The sequence below is a fragment of the Bufo bufo genome, chromosome 1, assembly GCF_905171765.1.
Source record: "Bufo bufo chromosome 1, aBufBuf1.1, whole genome shotgun sequence".
Taxonomy (NCBI): Eukaryota; Metazoa; Chordata; class Amphibia; order Anura; family Bufonidae; genus Bufo; species Bufo bufo.
Window position 1 is genome coordinate 618,939,675 of NC_053389.1, and position 18,733 is coordinate 618,958,407.

Sequence of the window (18,733 nt, forward strand, 5' to 3'; positions counted from 1 at the left end):
CTTGAAAGACAGATCTGTGTGTAGGAGAATTAAGGAACAGTGGAACGAGTACAATATATAAAATAAATCCTTGTGTCAAGTACATAATGTACTAATAACAGGAAAGCACAGAAACATGTCACTAGGCTTTCTGGTGTGTGTGTATATGTTATAAATATCAAAATCGCAGTCCATTGTATAAATCCACTTCTCTGTAGCTGGCATGTGACTCCAGCCTTGCAAAGCATTTTGTCAGCAATATGTGTGCTTTCTATGATGATCATGATTCTTTTTTTTTTTTTTTTTTTACTTAGGGTCATCAAGCAGCCGGTATCCTAACCAAGTCACCCCTAAGAAGAGTGGCCCCAAGAATGGGCCACTGAAAACTCGAGATGACGAGTGCTTTGGAGAGGACTTTGAGGAAATTCCAGATACAGATTTTGACTTTGAAGGAAATCTTGCTCTTTTTGACAAAGCAGCTGTCTTTGAAGAGATAGACACAAGGAAGGGTGGAGGAGGAGGCACTGGTGGTGGGTCAAAGTCTCGTGGAACCCCCAGTGACAGAGCCCCAACATACAGACATGATGAAAACATACTTGAATCTGAGCCAATCGTATATAGGAGAATTATAGTACCACAGCCAGGTAGCAAGGAATACTGCACAGGTAAGTAAAGAGAGCCTGTTATACTGGTCACAGTCATGTCTGCCTAAAATAAAAAGGGAAGGGGGACAGTGGGATGTTGTGGCAGTCTGTAGTACCTTGAAGGATCACTCTAAATAGAAACTGTTTTCCATGTGGTACAATGCATTGGTTTTCCATTAAAGACCTGATAAAGTGCCACACCATTCATCTGAATTCAGCTTGCAGAACTCCATGCACACGCTGCAGAAATAAACCCATTCAGATGGATGGAACTGATTTGAAGTCACAGAAAGCAGCCTGGCATATTTTCTACATGTGAAAAATGATAAAACACCTGGAAAACTTACTACAATACTAACGGCAGAATAAAGTAGAGACAGGTGAGTTGATTAAAGCGGTGTGTCATTTAAAAGTAAATGGTTGTCGAGAACCAACATCACAATTCTTGCAGACTGGGCCTGGAAAAGAGTCACGGCCACCTGAGAAGTCATGGTTATTAATAAATTCCTGCCCACCTGCTGATGACTGACAGTCTTCTACCTAGTTTTCTCTCTAGGAGAGAACTGCCAATTGTCAGCAGATGGGCGAGCAGAGCAGGAGATTATTAATAAGGGTCCATTCAGACGTCTGTAGTGCATTGCGGATCCGCAATACACCTGGCCGGAACCCCCATAGAACTGCCTATTGTCCACAATTGCGCACAAGAATAGGACATGTTCTATCTTTTTTCCAGAGCTGCGGACCGTAAGATCGGGGCTGCGCTCCAGAAATGCGGATGCGGAGAGCACATCCATTCCGTCCCCATAGAGAATGAATGGGTCCGCACTCGTTCCGCAATTCTTTTCAAGGCCTGTGCTGAAATGATTATGATGCTGGTTCTCCGCAACCACTTACTTTAATCTCATGAGTGACACACCGCAGAAATCAGAATTTCTGTCACTACTTTCTGCTGCCCTCAGTGAGGTTAGCATAAAGTTGATCCAAAATACAAAAAGATAATCCCGCGGCGCAAAGAACCAACCTTTGATGTCGACACAAACTTGGTTTATTGATTTAGCAGATGGTACCATCTGCTAAATCAATAAACCAAGTTTGTGTCGACATTGAAGGTTGGTTCTTTGCGCTGCAGGATTATCTTTTTGTATTTTGGATCCATTTTGCCTACTTGGGGACTCCAGGCATCCCTACGTGGAAGTGCTCGTATCCCTGGATGCATGACCATCCATTCCTGGGGTTTACAATACCCTTTTTCAAGCCCACAGTAGTGTTGTGCCTATTTATATGCACAACCCAACAAGGTGAGCCTCCCTTTGGAGTGATTGTATTCCTCTTATATGACTATATTACCCTATGGTGCGCCTATTGTGTTTTTCATAGAGAAACATTGCCTGTTACATTGAGCATAAAGTTGATGACAGGTTCCATTTAATGCGATTCAGTATAAACTGTTTAGTGATGCTTGGTCAACAAGGTGGTGCATCCCTTTATTTTGGGTCTGGAGCAGGGTATATGTTGATGCAGGGTCACATTAATACTGGGTGGCATCTCCCCTTGGTGTGATGCAGGCTGCCAGTTTGGCATGGTAACGGACGTATAGATGATAGATATCCATCTTTGGTATGTAATTTCAAGTTCTTTGAACTTGGACCTATAGGGCATCCAAGATGGTTGTTGGCTGCTGTGCATGGGAGATCTGTCGCCCCCTCAGTCCCAGCGATGAGGGAGAGATTTGGCAATCAAGCTGGCCAGGAGAGGTACTGGGTATTCTGAAGGGCATGTTTGGTAGTGCGGGCAGTGTGTGGGTAGGTGTTATCTTGTTAGAACACAACCTCTCCTGAGTCGAAAAAAGGCCGTAGGGCTGGTTCTACAATGTTCTGGTCAGTCTTCTCTCCATGAATATCAGACTGGTATGGCATGGTACCTAATGGCGCCCCCCACATGACACCTGGTGTTGGTCCTGTGTGTCTCCACACCATGTATGATGGCAGTAGGTGCTCTCCAGCCCTTCTGCAAACTGTGATTCATTCTTCAGAAGTACCAAGGCAGAACCTGCTTTCATTACTGAGCACTATTGTTTTCACAGCACCAGTACAGGCCTTCTTGGTGATGAGGTCAGTAGCAAGCGAGCTAGTGGAGTACATGAAAGTAGACTGTTTCTTATGGTCCTTCTAGATTCTTTTTTTTGTTTTCCAGTAGTGTATCCTAAATGAAGCCTAGTGGAAGTGTTATGGCAGACACGTTTTATTTTAATTGACTTTTGACTTGTGTGAGCCCTCGCAGTATAGGTGATAAATGTCTGATCGTGGAGACCCCTACCAATCCTGAGATTGGGGATTCACAAGTCCCCACTGGTGTAACCATTGCGCCTTACATTTTGGGGACCACTGTTCTCTGGATTGCTGGAAGTCCCAGTGGTTGTACCCCTGGCGGTCATACCTTTTTTATCATCTATTTTATATATGCCATGTCCTACCTTTTGTAGGTCTTTCCTATTGCCCTATTATGAAACTAGAACAGATGTAGATAGAATGTAATGTCTAGCACTCACCAAATCTGCAAAAAAATAATTATTTCTTCTTATTGCTCAAAGAAACTATTCAAAACCAACGATGAGTTTCAAACACTAATATATGTATAATATAATACATGTAATAGATTTCATGAGGGACATTTATCAAGACTGGCGTTCCCATATGCTAGTCTTGATCTGGTGCCATTGTGAGATGCACCTAATTTTTGACACCTAAATTTTTTGTGTCTCTTGCCCTCCATGTGTCAGAATCAAAGGTTTACGCCAACTAGGGCCTGGCGTAGACTTCAGCTATAAATCTAGTGGGCTACGCAGAGCCTCACCTCTCCCACCAAACCACTTTAGAAAAACAGTGAGAAGGTTAAAAAGTCACAAATTATGGGGGAAATATGTTGCGTGCCGTAATTTGCTACTTTTTACGCCACAATAGCAGTGTACAAACTTGAGTAAATGCCCCTCAGTATATTGTGTTGATTTACAAAATAAATGACGTGCTGTGAAAATAAAGAATAATACAAGACACCAGTGACAACAAGTATCTAAAAGCAGTAAAATGTTTCATGCAAGATTCAGCTCCTCTGAAATGAATAGAAAGATTGGCATAAAAATACTAATCATTTCTATTCATGCAACTCCTGCGGTCATATCCAGGTACAGTAATGGGCCCTTACACCTCCTGCAGAAGCTGGGTTTCTGCCATATACAGCAAACAAACAGCAAAAATACAGCCCAACATACATTGATGAATTTACAAACTTTGTAGCTTTATCATTGTGCATTGGAATAATTCGAGTATTTCATTCTGCAATGGAAATAGTCACATTTCTGACATGTATCTGAAGATGATAGTGCTCGTGCACACAGCCATGCTGGGTCCATTGACATGTACTCTGGGGCTTGCAATATTACTACTTAGGGCAGAATAATTCTTCACATAATCTGCAGGGAAAAATATCTGTAAAATTGGATGTACAGCATGGGCCCAATTACAGTCGTGTGCAGGAGGCCTTGCCCTGATTTCTTAGAACGTTTCTAGACCAATGTGATTGTTGCAGACAGAAATGGGTTACTGGAGTATTGTATGTATTACAAGTGACCCCTGCCCCTTCCCACAGTGTGAATGATTGCCTTGCATGTGTTGCGTGTTAAGAGTGCTGCTCAGTCAGTATCTGCCTAGCTTCACTACCAGCTGTAAAATCTCCTAGTAAAGTTTTCAAACAGCCCCCCTCCCTCCTCCTCTTTTCTGGGCCTCTTTAATTGCTTGGCTTCCTGAGCAGCCAAGCCTCCCCCCCAGCTTCCTATCCACAGCGTGCCCCATTGTGCCCGAGGTTCAGCTTGTTTAGAAGCACATACATTTTACTTCATATTTTATGTTCACCTTCCAGCTTTCTCATCTCCCTGAGGAGCTTGTGCTCCCTCTCTTTACCACTCTGTAAAGTTTATATTACCTCCTTTATTACTTCTGTGGTTTGACTAGAATTGCCTTGCGTGTGTGTGAGACGAGAGGCGTTCCTACTCCACTCGCACATATGTCATCCAGTAATTAAAAGTCTAAACATTAGCATTAGATTCTTCCTCCTTGCGTGACAGGACTTTCTCCTTCACCCACTCTGCTCTCCATTAGGTTGTGTGCGATGGACCAATTCACCTTGGCAAAAGCCAAGGAGTTAAATCCTCTTCCTGGAAGTTACCTTCCTGCTATAGTGTGAGCGTGCCAGCGGCCGGGATAGTGTTCTGTGGCACGCAAGGTGTCAGGAACACAGGCTTCTGTTATTAAGAGTCGTTACATAACGTTCATTTTGTTTGCTTTCATTAATCCTAATCATGAAGCAATGCCCCTGTATCTAGCACATCCAATAGTCAAGGATAGTCACGGTTTTAGTTTTAGGCAGGTGTGGAAAAAAGGCTGCAAAGTAAATCAAAGTGTTAATAGTTGTGTGTTTGTTTTTTTCTTTTTAAATCCATGAACAAAATGCAAAGGTGAAAGAACAACAACAGAAAAGTCTAAAATCAAATTGGTATTTGGTGTGAGCAGCGTTTGCCATTTCAACACAGCATCAGTTCTTCTAGATACTGTAAATTATCAAGGATAAATTGCTGGTATAAAATTATACTGATAAGTAGGGATCGACCGATATTGATTGATTGTTTTTTTTTTTTATTGTTTTTTTTTTTTTATAGAGCCGATACCGATAATTTATACCGATATTTTATATCTCCTAATATATATTCCATTAGTTGGTATTCACTGAGGTAGTGGAAATTTGCATTTGGCACTAGTATATTATAAATGTAAATTATAAATTAATAAAGCCCTTAGTTGGTAGTCAATTTATAATAATTTTTTTTAATTTTTTTTATTTTTTAATAATATACTAGTGCCAAATGCCAATTTCCACACCATCCCCCCCTTCCCCCCTCCTCACTGACTTTATAAACCCCCATCAGACCTCAGATCAGCCCTTTATTAACCCCTATCAGACCTCAGATGAATAAAATAAAAAACTCCTCACCTCTCCTGCGCCGCGGCTCCTCTTCATCTCCGGGTTCGGTGTGTCTCTCTCCCCTGTGTTCTCTGGCCTGTGCTGTACTGTCACCTGACAGCGTGCAGCCCCAGGTCATAGTGCGCGCACTATGTCCTGACGCTGTACGGGATCAGGACAGTGCAGCGCGGGCCCCATTAAAGAAGACCAGGGAGGGTGAGTATCGGAATCGCTTGCTGCGCTTCTTCCCCGCTCCCGGCACCCGATGCATACTAGTGCGCGCTTCCATAATGGAAGCGCTCACTAGTATTCGTTTTATACGCATTATCGGTATATCTGCAAGGTTAGATGCCGATACCGATAATGTACAAAATCCTGAATATCGGCTGGTAATATCGGTACTTCCGATAATCGGTCAATCCCTACTGATAACATTTTAGTACATTTATTCTGAAATGTTTTTCTCGTAGTGTATTAAATATCTTTTTGTGCCACTGCAAACAGGGTCGAGAAGAGAAGTTCCTGCTACAGCCAGTTGCCCTACAATGAGGGCTATGGAGTTAGCCAGTAAAAATGTAGCTTCAAAATAAAATATTATTGACTCCTTCCTGTACTATATCAGGAGTTTAAAGGGGTTGGTCACATACTGTTGACCAGTGTGTTTGTAAGATGGCACTCACTAATGTAGTGTTTGTTGAAATTCTGTGCCATTTTCTATATTTCATAAGGCATGCCCCCTTGTTTGCCAAATCTTTTCTGCTGTCCACACCAAGGTCCTGTGTGATGTCGTCCCCATTCAAATACAAGTCTGGTCACATGACCCTCCATCAGCGGCCATCTTATGGACAGGACATCTGTGGACAGCACAGAAGATTTACCTAAGAGTTCATGCACATGACAGTATGTTTGGTCCACATCCGATCCACTTTTTTTTTTTTATTGTGGATTGGATGTGGACCCATTCATTTCAATGGGGCCACAAAAGATGCGGACAGCACACCATATACAGTTGCAAGAAAAAGTATGTGAACACTTTGGAATGATATGGATTTCTGCACAAATTGGTCATAAAATGTGATCTGATCTTCATCTAAGTCACAACAATAGACAATCATAGTCTGCTTAAACTAATAACACACAAAGAATTAAATGTTACCATGTTTTTATTGAACACACCATGTAAACATTCACAGTGCAGGTAGAAAAGGTATGTGAACCCCTAGACTAATGACATCTTCAAGAGCTAATTGGAGTGAGGTGTCAGCCAACTGGAGTCCAATCAATGAGATAAGATTGGAGGTGTTGGTTACAGCTGCCCTGCCCTATAAAAAACACACACCAGTTCTAGGTTTCCTTTTCACAAGAAGCATTGCCTGATGTGAATGATGCCTCGCACAAAAGAGCTCTCAGAAGACCTACGATTAAGAATTGTTGACTTTCATAAAGCTGGAAAGGGTTATAAAAGGATCTCCAAAAGCCTTGCTGTTCATCAGTCCACGGTAAGACAAATTGGAGAAAGTTCAGCACTGCTGCTACTCTCCCTAGGAGTGGCCGTCCTGTAAAGATGACTGCAAGAGCACAGCGCAGACTGCTCAATGAGGTGAAGAAGAATCCTAGAGTGTCAGCTAAAGACTTACAAAAGTCTCTGGCATATGCTAACATCCCTGTTAGCGAATATACGATCCGTAAAACACTAAACAAGAATGGATTTCATGGGAGGATACCACAGAGGAAGCCACTGCTGTCCCAAAAAAAACTGCTGCACGTTTACAGTTTTCACAAGAGCACCTGGATGTTCCACAGCAGTACTGGCAAAATATTCTGTGGACAGATGAAACCAAATTTGAGTTGTTTGGAAGAAACACACAACACTATGTGGGGAGAAAAAGAGGCACAGCACACCAACATCAAAACCTCATCCCAACTGTGAAGTATGGTGGTGGGGGCATCATGGTTTGGGGCTGCTTTGCTGCGTCAGGGCCTGAACGGATTGCTATCATCGAAGGAAAAATTAATTCCCAAGTTTATCAAGACATTTTGCAGGAGAACTTAAGGCCATCTGTCCACCAGCTGAAGCTCAACAGAAGATGGGTGTTGCAACAGGACAACGACCCAAAGCATAGAAGTAAATCAACAACAGAATGGCTTAAACAGAAGAAAATACGCCTTCTGGAGTGGCCCAGTCAGAGTCCTGACCTCTACCCGATTGAGATGCAGTGGCATGACCTCAAGAAAGCGATTCACACCAGACATCCCAAGAATATTGCTGAACGGAAACAGTTCTGTAAAGAGGAATGGTCAAGAATTACTCCTGACCATTGTGCACGTCTGATCTTTAACTACAGTTAACGTTTGGTTGAAGTTATTGCTGCCAAAGGAGGTTCAACCAGTTATTAAATCCAAGGGTTCACATACTTTTTCCATCTGCACTGTGAATGTTTACATGGTGTGTTCAATAAAAACATGGTAACATTTAATTCTTTGCGTGTTATTAGTTTAAGCAGACTGTGATTGTCTATTGTTGTGACTTAGATGAAGATCAGATCACATTTTATGACCAATTTGTGCAGAAATCCATATCATTCCAAAGGGTTCACATACTTTTTCTTGCAACTGTACTGTTCGCATCTGCACGTCCATTCTGCAGCCCTTCAGAAAAGATAGAACATGTCCTATTCTTGTCCATTTTGCTCTCAAGGATAGGACATTTGTGGGATACATGGCTTATTCAATATAGAGAATGGTGCAGAATATCAACAAAGGCTATTGGAAAGTGCTGTATAGTCATCTTATACATATTGGTCACAAGCAGCCAGAAAATGGCCACCCTTTTTTTCCACATTCTCAGTAGTGTTTTTTTTTAAATTGGATTGCAATAAATATATTTTATGTTCTATCTAAGTAACCTGATTATTTACATCAGGGGTGGGGAACCTCTGGCCCGCGGGACCATTTCATGTGGCTCCCTGCCATAAAATTCTAATGACCGCTTCCATTATGGAAGCTGTCATTAGCATGCGGGAGGCACAGGAAAGGGAGAACAGCGCATTGCTAGCTGTACCCACCTTCCCCAGTCGTCTTCCGGCCCCTACGCTGTGTCCTGATACGTACAGCGTCAGGACGTAGTCCACGTGCACTATGACCTGACGCTGTGAACTGTCAGGTCACAGTACAGTCTACTACAAGAAAATTTAGACTAGCACATTCACATTCATGGTCACAGGTGCATATCCATAAAGCAAGCATACAGAGAACTAATAAAAGCATGGCTGCACAACATTTCTAATGCAAACAATAGAACTATTCTATAACCGTTCTATTGTTTGCATGTGAAATGTTGTGCGGCCATGCCTTTATTAGGTCACAGTACAGCACGGCAGGAAGAAGACCAAGGAGGGTAAGTGAATCTGCCAAGAGGCAGTGCCGTCCAGAGCTGGAGAGGTAAGTTTTATTTATTTATTTATTTATTTTAAATTATCTGAGGTCTGATTGGGGCTGACCTGAGGCTAGGGAGGGTCTGATGGGGTGTGATCTGAGGCTAGGGAGGGTCTGATGGGGTGTGATCTGAGGTTGGGGGTGTGATGGGGTGTGATCTGAGGCTAGGGAGGGTCTGATGGGGTGTGAACTGAGGTTGGGGGGTGTGATCTGAGGCTGGGGGTCTGATCTAAGGCTGGGGAGGGTCTGATCTGAGACTGATAGGAGGCTGATGGAGGTGGGGAGCAGATCTGAAGATGAGAAAGGGACAGAGGTAGGGACAGTTGCGAAGAAAGAGGCAGGGAGAGTGAAAGCTGGGTGGACCCCTCTGGGATGAGCTTGGCTGCCATTAATGCCAAATAAAGAACTACCGTAAATATATTAACATTCCCAACCTAAATATTACAGCTATGTGTGGTCAAAATGGCGCCTGTACTATTTGTAATATATAGTGCAGGCGCCATTTTGTGCTGCAAAAATACAGCGCTCTAGATTTTTTTAAATTGAAGTGCAATTTCTGTAACTTACCCCTAAGTCACTTATATGTTTGCCCAAATATAGTCGTCACATTTTTAAGTTGAGAATTTTGTATGGCTCCCGAACGATGTTACAAATATCCAAATGGCCCTTGGCAGCAAAAAGGTTTCCCACCCCTGATTTACATGATGCTGATGAAAAGCCTGATGGCACTATTTTACTCCAGTATATTTGGTATTACTAACTACTACATGAGCCATGCCAGAATTTGAGTTGGCAGTTTGGCTTACGAACTCCACAGCCCGACACCGGATTGGAAGGGTGAAGCTGAGATATGGTTGATCCACTGAGAGCTGATTTCTGTTATAATTGTAATACGGGACGAAATAGAATCAAAGGGAATGGGAAGTTAAGGGAGGAAGGGCTAATTTTAGAAATTTTTGTTGAGCTACAATGTTGAGAAATGTTCCTGTAACTTTTTAATCAGTCTGTTTGTAGTCTTGTCACATACTGCAGTATACATTCCCCTGCTTTAATAGAAATGCCATCCTGTGTGCATCCAAATGTGCATAGATGGGGTGAAACTAGTTGAGTTAAGAGGGGGGAGAAGCGTCGCGTGTGAGGGCCGGATAGGAAGCGGGTGCATTGCGGGAAAAACAAATTATTCACTTTTTTTCGCGAGAGTGCAAAGCGTTTTAATGCGTTTTGCACACGCGTGAGAAAAATCGGCATGTTTGGTACCCAGACTTCACAGAAGTTCGGGGTTAGGTGTTGTGTAGATGTTATTATTTTCCCTTATAACATGGTTATAAGGGAAAATAATAGCATTCTTAATACAGAATGCATAGTACAATAGGGATGGAGGGGTTAAAAAAAAATAATTTAACTTTCCTTATCCACTTGTTTGCGCAGCCCGGCTTCTCTTCTGTCTTCTTTGATGCCCAGGAGGAAAAGGACCTGTGGTGACGTCACTGCGCTCATCACATGATCCATCACCATGCAAAAGAGGCCTTAGTGTGTTCTCTCCTTGCTGCACTAGACAGGATGGAGATGGGCCCATGGACTTTCTATTGAAACTGTCTTCCTTCCTCTCCTGCAGAGAGAGCACTAAGTGAGCTAGAATTCGGTGGGGACCTCAGCGCTCAGACCCAATCAATAAAATGTTTTGATATGTCCCTATGACATATGAAAAGTTTACTGAAAGTACAGTGACCCTTGAAGGGCTTGTGCACACAGCTTTACAGATATATAATTTTTTTTATTTTTTTTGTCATTAAAATTAAAAACTGGTGCTGTTTTTGAATTGTATTTTATAGGATCTCTAAATCCCTCTACTACTTGGGAGTTTAGACTTTTTTTTTTATTTGATTTTAACTGTGAGATCTGCAGTAGATGGTGTAGGACATCTGCCCATGGCTGCCTGTGTCCTGCTCTCTCCTGTCGGCATGGACGGCATGCTGCTGCCTCCCTGCTTCTGCCAAGTATTCCAGAATCTGTCCCCTTAGGGCACTTTAAGGTCTGGTGCGTGCGCTTCCAAATATTTCCGCAGCCTATTGCTAGGGGTCCCTAGGTATTTAAGGTACCATCTCCATGTAGACGATGCCTGAGCTTTAAGGTTCCTTGTAACCATCAAAGGTGTTGAATTCTAGTGCTTCTGCGATTCTTCTGCGTGCTGCCTGCGTTTGTTCCTGTCTGTACTCAGCCCTGTACTTGCCCTACCTGACAAGACTGCTCTGGTATTTTTCCTGCATTTTCTGTATCCTGAGCTGCTGGTGGGTCAAGTTAGGTCAACTGCCAACTACACCGGGACTATCCCAGGAGGTAGCAGATCCCTGTCAGGGGTTAAAGTGTGAATACCAGGAGAGCACCGAAATAACGCCCTTAGAATTAGCCTTACGGCAAACCGGGTAGATGCCACACTCACTGATCCATAACAGATAGGATTTAAGCGCATGAATAAGAAGACTGGATTCAAAGGATCTCCAGTTCTTCAGGATTTTTGTATTGATGGCTTATCTTCAGTAGAGGCCATCAATATCTGATTGGTGGTGGTCCAACACTCTACACGCCTGCCGATCAACTGTTCCCAAGTACCTCCTGCATTGGGACTTCACAGCTCAGAACACAGAACTCCCTCCTGCAGAACAGCTTACTACAGGGGCTTCTGGATATCAGAATCTTGTGGATAGGCCACCAATATAAAAATCCGGGAAAACCAGTTTAAGGTCCCTTTTTTTTTTTTTTTTTTTTTTTTTTTTTACACTGGTTGCCAATTGAAGCAGTAATCTGGAACCGGCGTTCCACTGATCACACCATGAACAAGCAAACATCCATTCACTGGATGATCCTATGTCAGCCTCGTTACCTACAGCAAGCAGAGGCCTAATGAAATTGTTCAGACACTGAATATTTTCGAAACTATTAGCAAATTGAGCAGGCTACATTGTCAGATCTCCTGATGCTGCACTGTCATGAGTGGGTTAACCCAGAGGTTGATGAATGAATGAGCACTCGTGTGAATGGAGGGTATGTTGCGTGTGGCATGCGAACAGCTGTAGAAGGCAGGTGCAGTTGGACTAACCTGTCTGACAACTCATTATCTTTTTTTCATGTATTTACCTTGTCAAGGAAGTCAGTATTTAGTTAGATTTTTATTCATGTAGGATGTCAGGATTGTGCACATAGGTTAATATTGGGATGAACTATCCAGAGATGACAGTCCATATCTCCAAATCACATAGGCTCCAGGATCAGTTTAACTGGGTATGTGACGTTTAAAGTAGATTTTTGCCGTATATACAGTATATTCCAATGGAAACGGTTTAGTCCTTACTTGCCTTTGGTGTTTTCTGTGCTACTTTTTCACTCTCTTCTATCTTGGTTAACCATTTGAGTGCAGTTACATAAGGGTACAGGGTAGAAGAGCAAGCTTTTGGCTAATGGTGAGTTCTCTGAACATAACGTGACAAGGAGACCTACTCGTGCCAGAAGTCACCAGCTGCCTCTATTTGAGGTGAGAGGTTTGGCTGCATGCCTTGCCTCTTGTGCCAATTCCTAATCACAGCTGCCAGGCTTTCGTGCAGTAGAACAACAGACTCTGCTCCCCATGTGACTCGGGTGGCACCCATAGTTAAGTTAGTCTACACTGTGTTGCACGCAAGTCTGTAAGATGTGTGAGGAAACACATGGTCTGTTAATGCCATATCTTTCCTTATCAGAATGCTGGCCCTATTGAACTCAGCCCTTTGTCCCTTTTACTTTACATACCTAATTGAAATATTGCAGTCAGAAAAGAGATTAATTACAAGTTCACTTTTTACCAACTTTGGTTGGGTTGTCAGAACGGTCATTCATGCCATGACCATGTGTGCTTTGAAATCCATGGGAGTGACAGACAGGAAAAGTCTTGTGTGAAAAATCCTCATCTTAATGAGCACTTCCTTAGCAGGAGGATGCATATTTACAATTGGGCTAATGCATCTCAATAGATCACCTCTATCCCTTGTTACACTCGTTCTCAGACACTGGCTTGTGAAAATGTATGTATGAACATTCGATTGGCAGATTATTGGCCCATCTAAACACCACATAGATCAGCCAAAAATAGACAGATGTGCTTGATCGTTACTCATTTGGCCCCATTTCAGGCCATGTAAAAGGACCAGGTCATGGGTGAGAAGATCTATAGGACAAAAATAACAAATACAAAAAATAAAAAAATAAAAAATGGTGCAGCAAATAGTAACTGATCATACAATGTAGAATGAAAAAGCCATCAGTAATGCAAAAAAAAAACTAAAAACACTGGATGATGTAAATTCGCCCAAATTCTGTCTCCAGCTGAGCCAGAATTTTAGCACAGGAGCCGTGCACTACGGGGAGGTAAAGGGTGTGACATAGCTCTGCAGAGGTAATTGCTAAATATCTGCTAAAATTGCAGCAAAATTCAGGTGCTTGATTTGGGGTACAATGTAATCCATCTAATAGGTTGTATAAAGTAAAACTAGACTGTCTGAAGGTGTGCCCGATTTTATCATCCAACATCCACCACTGTGATACATCTGGTGTATTTCTAGACTATCTAGTTTAGGCTACTTTCACATCTGTGTTTTCCTTTCCGGTTTTAAGATACTGCAGAGGATCTCAAAACCGGAGGAAAACCCTTCAGTTTTGTCCCCATTCATTGTTAATGGGGACAAAACTGAACAAACCAGAATGGCGTGCACCAGAGTGCATTCCATTCCAGTTTGTTGTGTTCCCATGCCGGACACAAAACCAAGCAATATTTTTGTATGCAGCACGTGACATGGAACATGCTGGATCCGGCACTAAAAACCATGTAAGTCAGGGGTGCCGGATCCTTACAATGTTCATTTTCGATATACAACCGGATCTGTTCTGAACGGATGCAGCCCGTTATATTATTCAAACGGATGCGTTTTGCTGTGGTTTTTAGATCCCATGCCGGATCAGCGAAAACTGAGACATGACAGTAGCCATAAAGTGTAACCGTTTCGGTTTATTTTTAATATTGTGTTAGGACAGGGATGTTGAACATTTTTGTAAGATACTTTATTAGGGTAAGGTGTTTCTTTGGACTAGAAAATGGTGTAAAGAGTTTTCTTAGCAAAACTGAACAGCGTTGCTAAGGAGTCTTCAGCATTCTACTGAGCCCTGAAGACCCCTGTGTGTACAGAAGCTTCCACTACCCCCGTCCCTGACTGTGTATACGTGCCCTAACGATCACTGCCCATCATCCCGCCTATCTCAGTTGTTACACATAAGCATCTTCAGTGCTAATTAGGATGCTGAAGTCAGTTAGAACTTTGCTAAGAAGACTCTTTATACCCTTTTTTTCTAGTACAAAGAAACATCTTTCCCTAATAAAGTATATTACTAAAATGTTAATCTCCCTGTCTGTACATTAAATAAAAATAAGCCAAAACGACAGTTACACTTTAAAGTTGTTCTCTGGGAATGATTTCAATTGGCCGCCAGCAACCTGTCCTAGAATGTGATCAGGACTGGATGCCTCCAATTGCAGAGCTGTCTAGAGGGCTTAAGGGGTGTCATTTCGCTCCACACTATGCTTTGCCACCTGCATATACTACACATAGGCTGCTCAGACATGATGGCATATCATAGGCAGGGGCACATGATAACCATCTATTGTAGAACATTGTAGTGTGTAGTTAGGCCTCAAACCCCCCCCCCCCCCCCCCTCTTCAATGGCAATGGATGACCATTGTTAAAACCATTGTGACTGGAGTCCATAAATATTTGGAAAAATATATGGATAAATTGGTTCCAAAGCTGCGCACATGCCAGGTGGGCCCTACGGGCTATGGCGCCCCCATTCTCTTGATCATGGAGGTCTTAGCGCTGGGATAGCTTTAAATAACGGAAATATCCTTTTAATGTTTTCTTGAACTTTACTCCACAGATTCAGGTCTGGTGGTACCCAGCATCTCGTATGGATTGCACAAGAAGCTCTTAAGTGTGGCGGAGAAGCATGGCCTGACAGTTGAGAAACGGTTGGAAATATCAGGAGTTTGTGCCAGTCAAATGGCACTGACGCTACTTGGTGGACCCAACAGGTGAGCTGATAATGAATGATTTGGCATGAGGAAACGTTGTTTAGTGAGTGTGTGAACTTTTTTTGCACTTCACAGATCTGGCACATTTGATTTCTGTTACATGTGGGTTATAACATTTGGAAAACTACTAAAATGTGCCCTTTCTCATTTGTTGTGTCAGATTGAACGAAGTTGTTTGGAACTACCATGTTAAAGGGCATCTGTCAGCAGATTTGTACTTATGAAACCGGCTGACCTCTTGCATGTGCACTTTGCAGCTGAAGGCATCTGTTTTGGTCCCATGTTCATATGTGCCTACATTGCTGAGAAAAATTGTTTTAAAAAATGCTAATGAGTCTTTAAGAGCAACGGAGGCGTTGCTGTTACACCTAGAGGCTCTGCTCTCTCTGGAACTTCATAATGCTTGGCCCTGTCAATGAAAGTGGAGAGGGCACGGAAGCCGTGCCCATCAGAACGCAGCTCCCCTCCTCCATGTCTCTCTACCTGCTAGCCTAGCCTAACCTCCTTGATGTCATCAAGATGCTGCCTCAAATCTCGAACAGGCGCTCATCTCCTCTGTGTGCGCCTGCGCCATCTGTGAGCATTAGCTTCTTCGATTGAACTGTGCATGTGCTAATAGTACATGCAGTTCATTTGACCCGGGACCGGCAATCTTCCTGACATGGGCTGTTCAGTTGAAGAAGCAGAGGCCCCTAGAAGTTCAGATGCACACATAAAGGAGATGTGTGCCTGTGCAAGATTTGGAGTGGCATCATGATGACGTTGGCAGCTCAGACTAGGCAAGGAGGTGGAGAAAGGGCGGACTGGAGGAGCGGGGCTCTGTTCTGATGGGTGCTACGCTGTGATGCAAAGGGTTATAAATGGTCGTTGGCGGTGACTGACTCCCTTTGAGGTCTAAGAATCCAGTGAAGCATCTGGCTACAGATGACCAATCCTCAGGACAGGTTCTAAATATCAGATGGGTGAGGTCCAAAACTCCACAGCCCACTGATCAGCTGTTTGCTGCTGCTGCTCCAGGGCCTAACAGTGTACAGAGCGAAAGTAAAAGGCACAGTACACTATATATAGTTTCTGGCTTTGGCATATTGAAATTCAGCCCTGTGGATAAAGTCCTTGAAGCCGGACAACCCCTTTTAAAAGGAACCTGTCACCTGGATTTTGGGTATAGAGCTGAGGACATAGGCTTCTAGGTCGCCGTTAGCACATCCACAATATCCAGTCCCCATAGCTCTCTGTGCTTTTATTGTGTCAAAAAAACTATTTTTTATATATGTAAATGAACCTTAGATGAGTCCTGTCTCCTCAATGCTTCAGAGATGAGTCCAGCGTTCTCTGACTCGGAGCCCAGCCACGCACACTGTGAAGGAGCCCAGCACCGCCCCGCATCCTCCGAATCTCCTCCTTGCTCCCCGACGTCGCAAAGCTAGAGCGCCGCAACCTCGCGATGCGCGAGCTAGCGCATGCGCAGTTCGTTCCGAGGCTGATGCCAGCACAGGGAAGAAACACTATGCTAACACTGCGCATGTGCTAGCTTGCGCGAGATTATGGCGCTCTAGCTTTGTGACGTCGAGGAGATTGGGAGGATGCGGGGTGGTGCTGGGCTCCTTCACAGTGTCCGTGGCTGGGCTCCGGAAACGTTAGTAGCCTCATTTACACATATACCGTATTTTTCGCCGTATAAGACGCACTTTTTTCCCCCCAAAAGTGGGGGGAAAATAGCAGTGCGTCTTATACGGCGAATGCTGCCGATTTTGTCGGGTTTTCAATGATACACCCGCCGCGATGCCGTGCGGCGGGTGTATCAGCTGTGAGGGAGGCGGGACTGGGGGCCGGCATCTGCTTTTATAATGACAGCGGGGCCCGTGCAGTGACTGTATTCTACTACACGGGCCCCGCTCACTGTATGATCCTATGTCTAATAGTTACCGTAATTGTAATTGTATGTAATCAGGAGCACTGTGTATTGCCGGTACTTACAACTAGAAGCGGTAGGTAGCAGAGAGGAGGGAGGAGGCAGGCCGGGAGGACGGAAGCTGGCAGCGTGAGTCATACGTCATGCGGCTGCGCCGCCCACTTTATGAATGAATGAAGCAGGCGGCGTAGACGCATGACGTATGACTCACGCTGCCAGCGCCCGTCCTCCCGGCCTGCCTTCTCCCTTCTCCCTCCTCCCTCCTCTCTGCTACCTACCGCTTCTAGTTGTAAGTACCGGCAATACACAGCGCTCCTGATTACATACAATTACAATTACGGTAACTATTAAACATAGGATCATACAGTGAGCGGGGCCCGTGTAGTAGAATACAGTCACTGCACGGTCCCCGCTGTCATTATAAAAGCAGATGCCGGCCCCCAGCGTGTATTGAGGGTCATTCACTACAGGGACACTTATGGAGGGGATCTGTGGATGACACATAGCATAAGATGCTATATATGTGTCATCCACAGATCCCCCCCATAACTGTCATACACAGATCCTCATAACAGTGCCATCCAGAGATCCCCCATAAGTGTCACCCAGAGATCCCCCATAAGTGTCACCCAGAGATCCCCCATAAGTGTCACCCAGAGATCCCCCATAAGTGTCACCCAGAGATCCCCCATAAGTGTCACCCAGAGATCCCCCATAAGTGTCACCCAGAGATCCCCCATAAGTGTCACCCAGAGATCCCCCATAAGTGTCACCCAGAGATCCCCCATAAGTGTCACCCAGAGATCCCCCATAAGTGTCACCCAGAGATCCCCCATAAGTGTCACCCAGAGATCCCCCATAAGTGTCACCCAGAGATCCCCCATAAGTGTCACCCAGAGATCCCCCATAAGTGTCACCCAGAGATCCCCCATAAGTGTCACCCAGAGATCCCCCATAAGTGTCACCCAGAGATCCCCCATAAGTGTCACCCAGAGATCCCCCATAAGTGTCACCCAGAGATCCCCCATAAGTGTCACCCAGAGATCCCCCATAAGTGTCACCCAGAGATCCCCCATAAGTGTCACCCAGAGATCCCCCATAAGTGTCACCCAGAGATCCCCCATAAGTGTCACCCAGAGATCCCCCATAAGTGTCACCCACAGATCCCCCATAAGTGTCACCCACAGATCCCCCATAAGTGTCACCCACAGATCCCCCATAAGTGTCACCCACAGATCCCCCATAAGTGTCACCCACAGATCCCCCATAAGTGTCACCCACAGATCCCCCATAAGTGTCACCCACAGATCCCCCATAAGTGTCACCCACAGATCCCCCATAAGTGTCACCCACAGATCCCCCATAAGTGTCACCCACAGATCCCCCATAAGTGTCACCCACAGATCCCCCATAAGTGTCACCCACAGATCCCCCATAAGTGTCACCCACAGATCCCCCATAAGTGTCACCCACAGATCCCCCATAAGTGTCACCCACAGATCCCCCATAAGTGTCACCCACAGATCCCCCATAAGTGTCACCCACAGATCCCCCATAAGTGTCACCCACAGATCCCCCATAAGTGTCACCCACAGATCCCCCATAACAGTGCACCACCCACAGATCCCCCATAACAG

At 44.3% G+C, this 18,733-nt stretch overlaps 1 protein-coding gene across 5 annotated transcripts in view; it reads left to right on the plus strand.

Annotated features, from left to right (window-relative positions):
• The window catches only part of EDC3 (enhancer of mRNA decapping 3), a 73,847-nt gene that overhangs the window by 46,629 nt on the left and 8,485 nt on the right, over nt 1–18,733 (plus strand). For all 5 annotated transcript variants that reach the window (XM_040413754.1, XM_040413753.1, XM_040413750.1 and 2 more), the window contains 2 exons: nt 294–644; nt 15,031–15,184. In XM_040413754.1, coding sequence (XP_040269688.1) covers nt 294–644; nt 15,031–15,184 — 505 coding nt within the window. The remainder of the gene's footprint in view (nt 1–293; nt 645–15,030; nt 15,185–18,733) is intronic.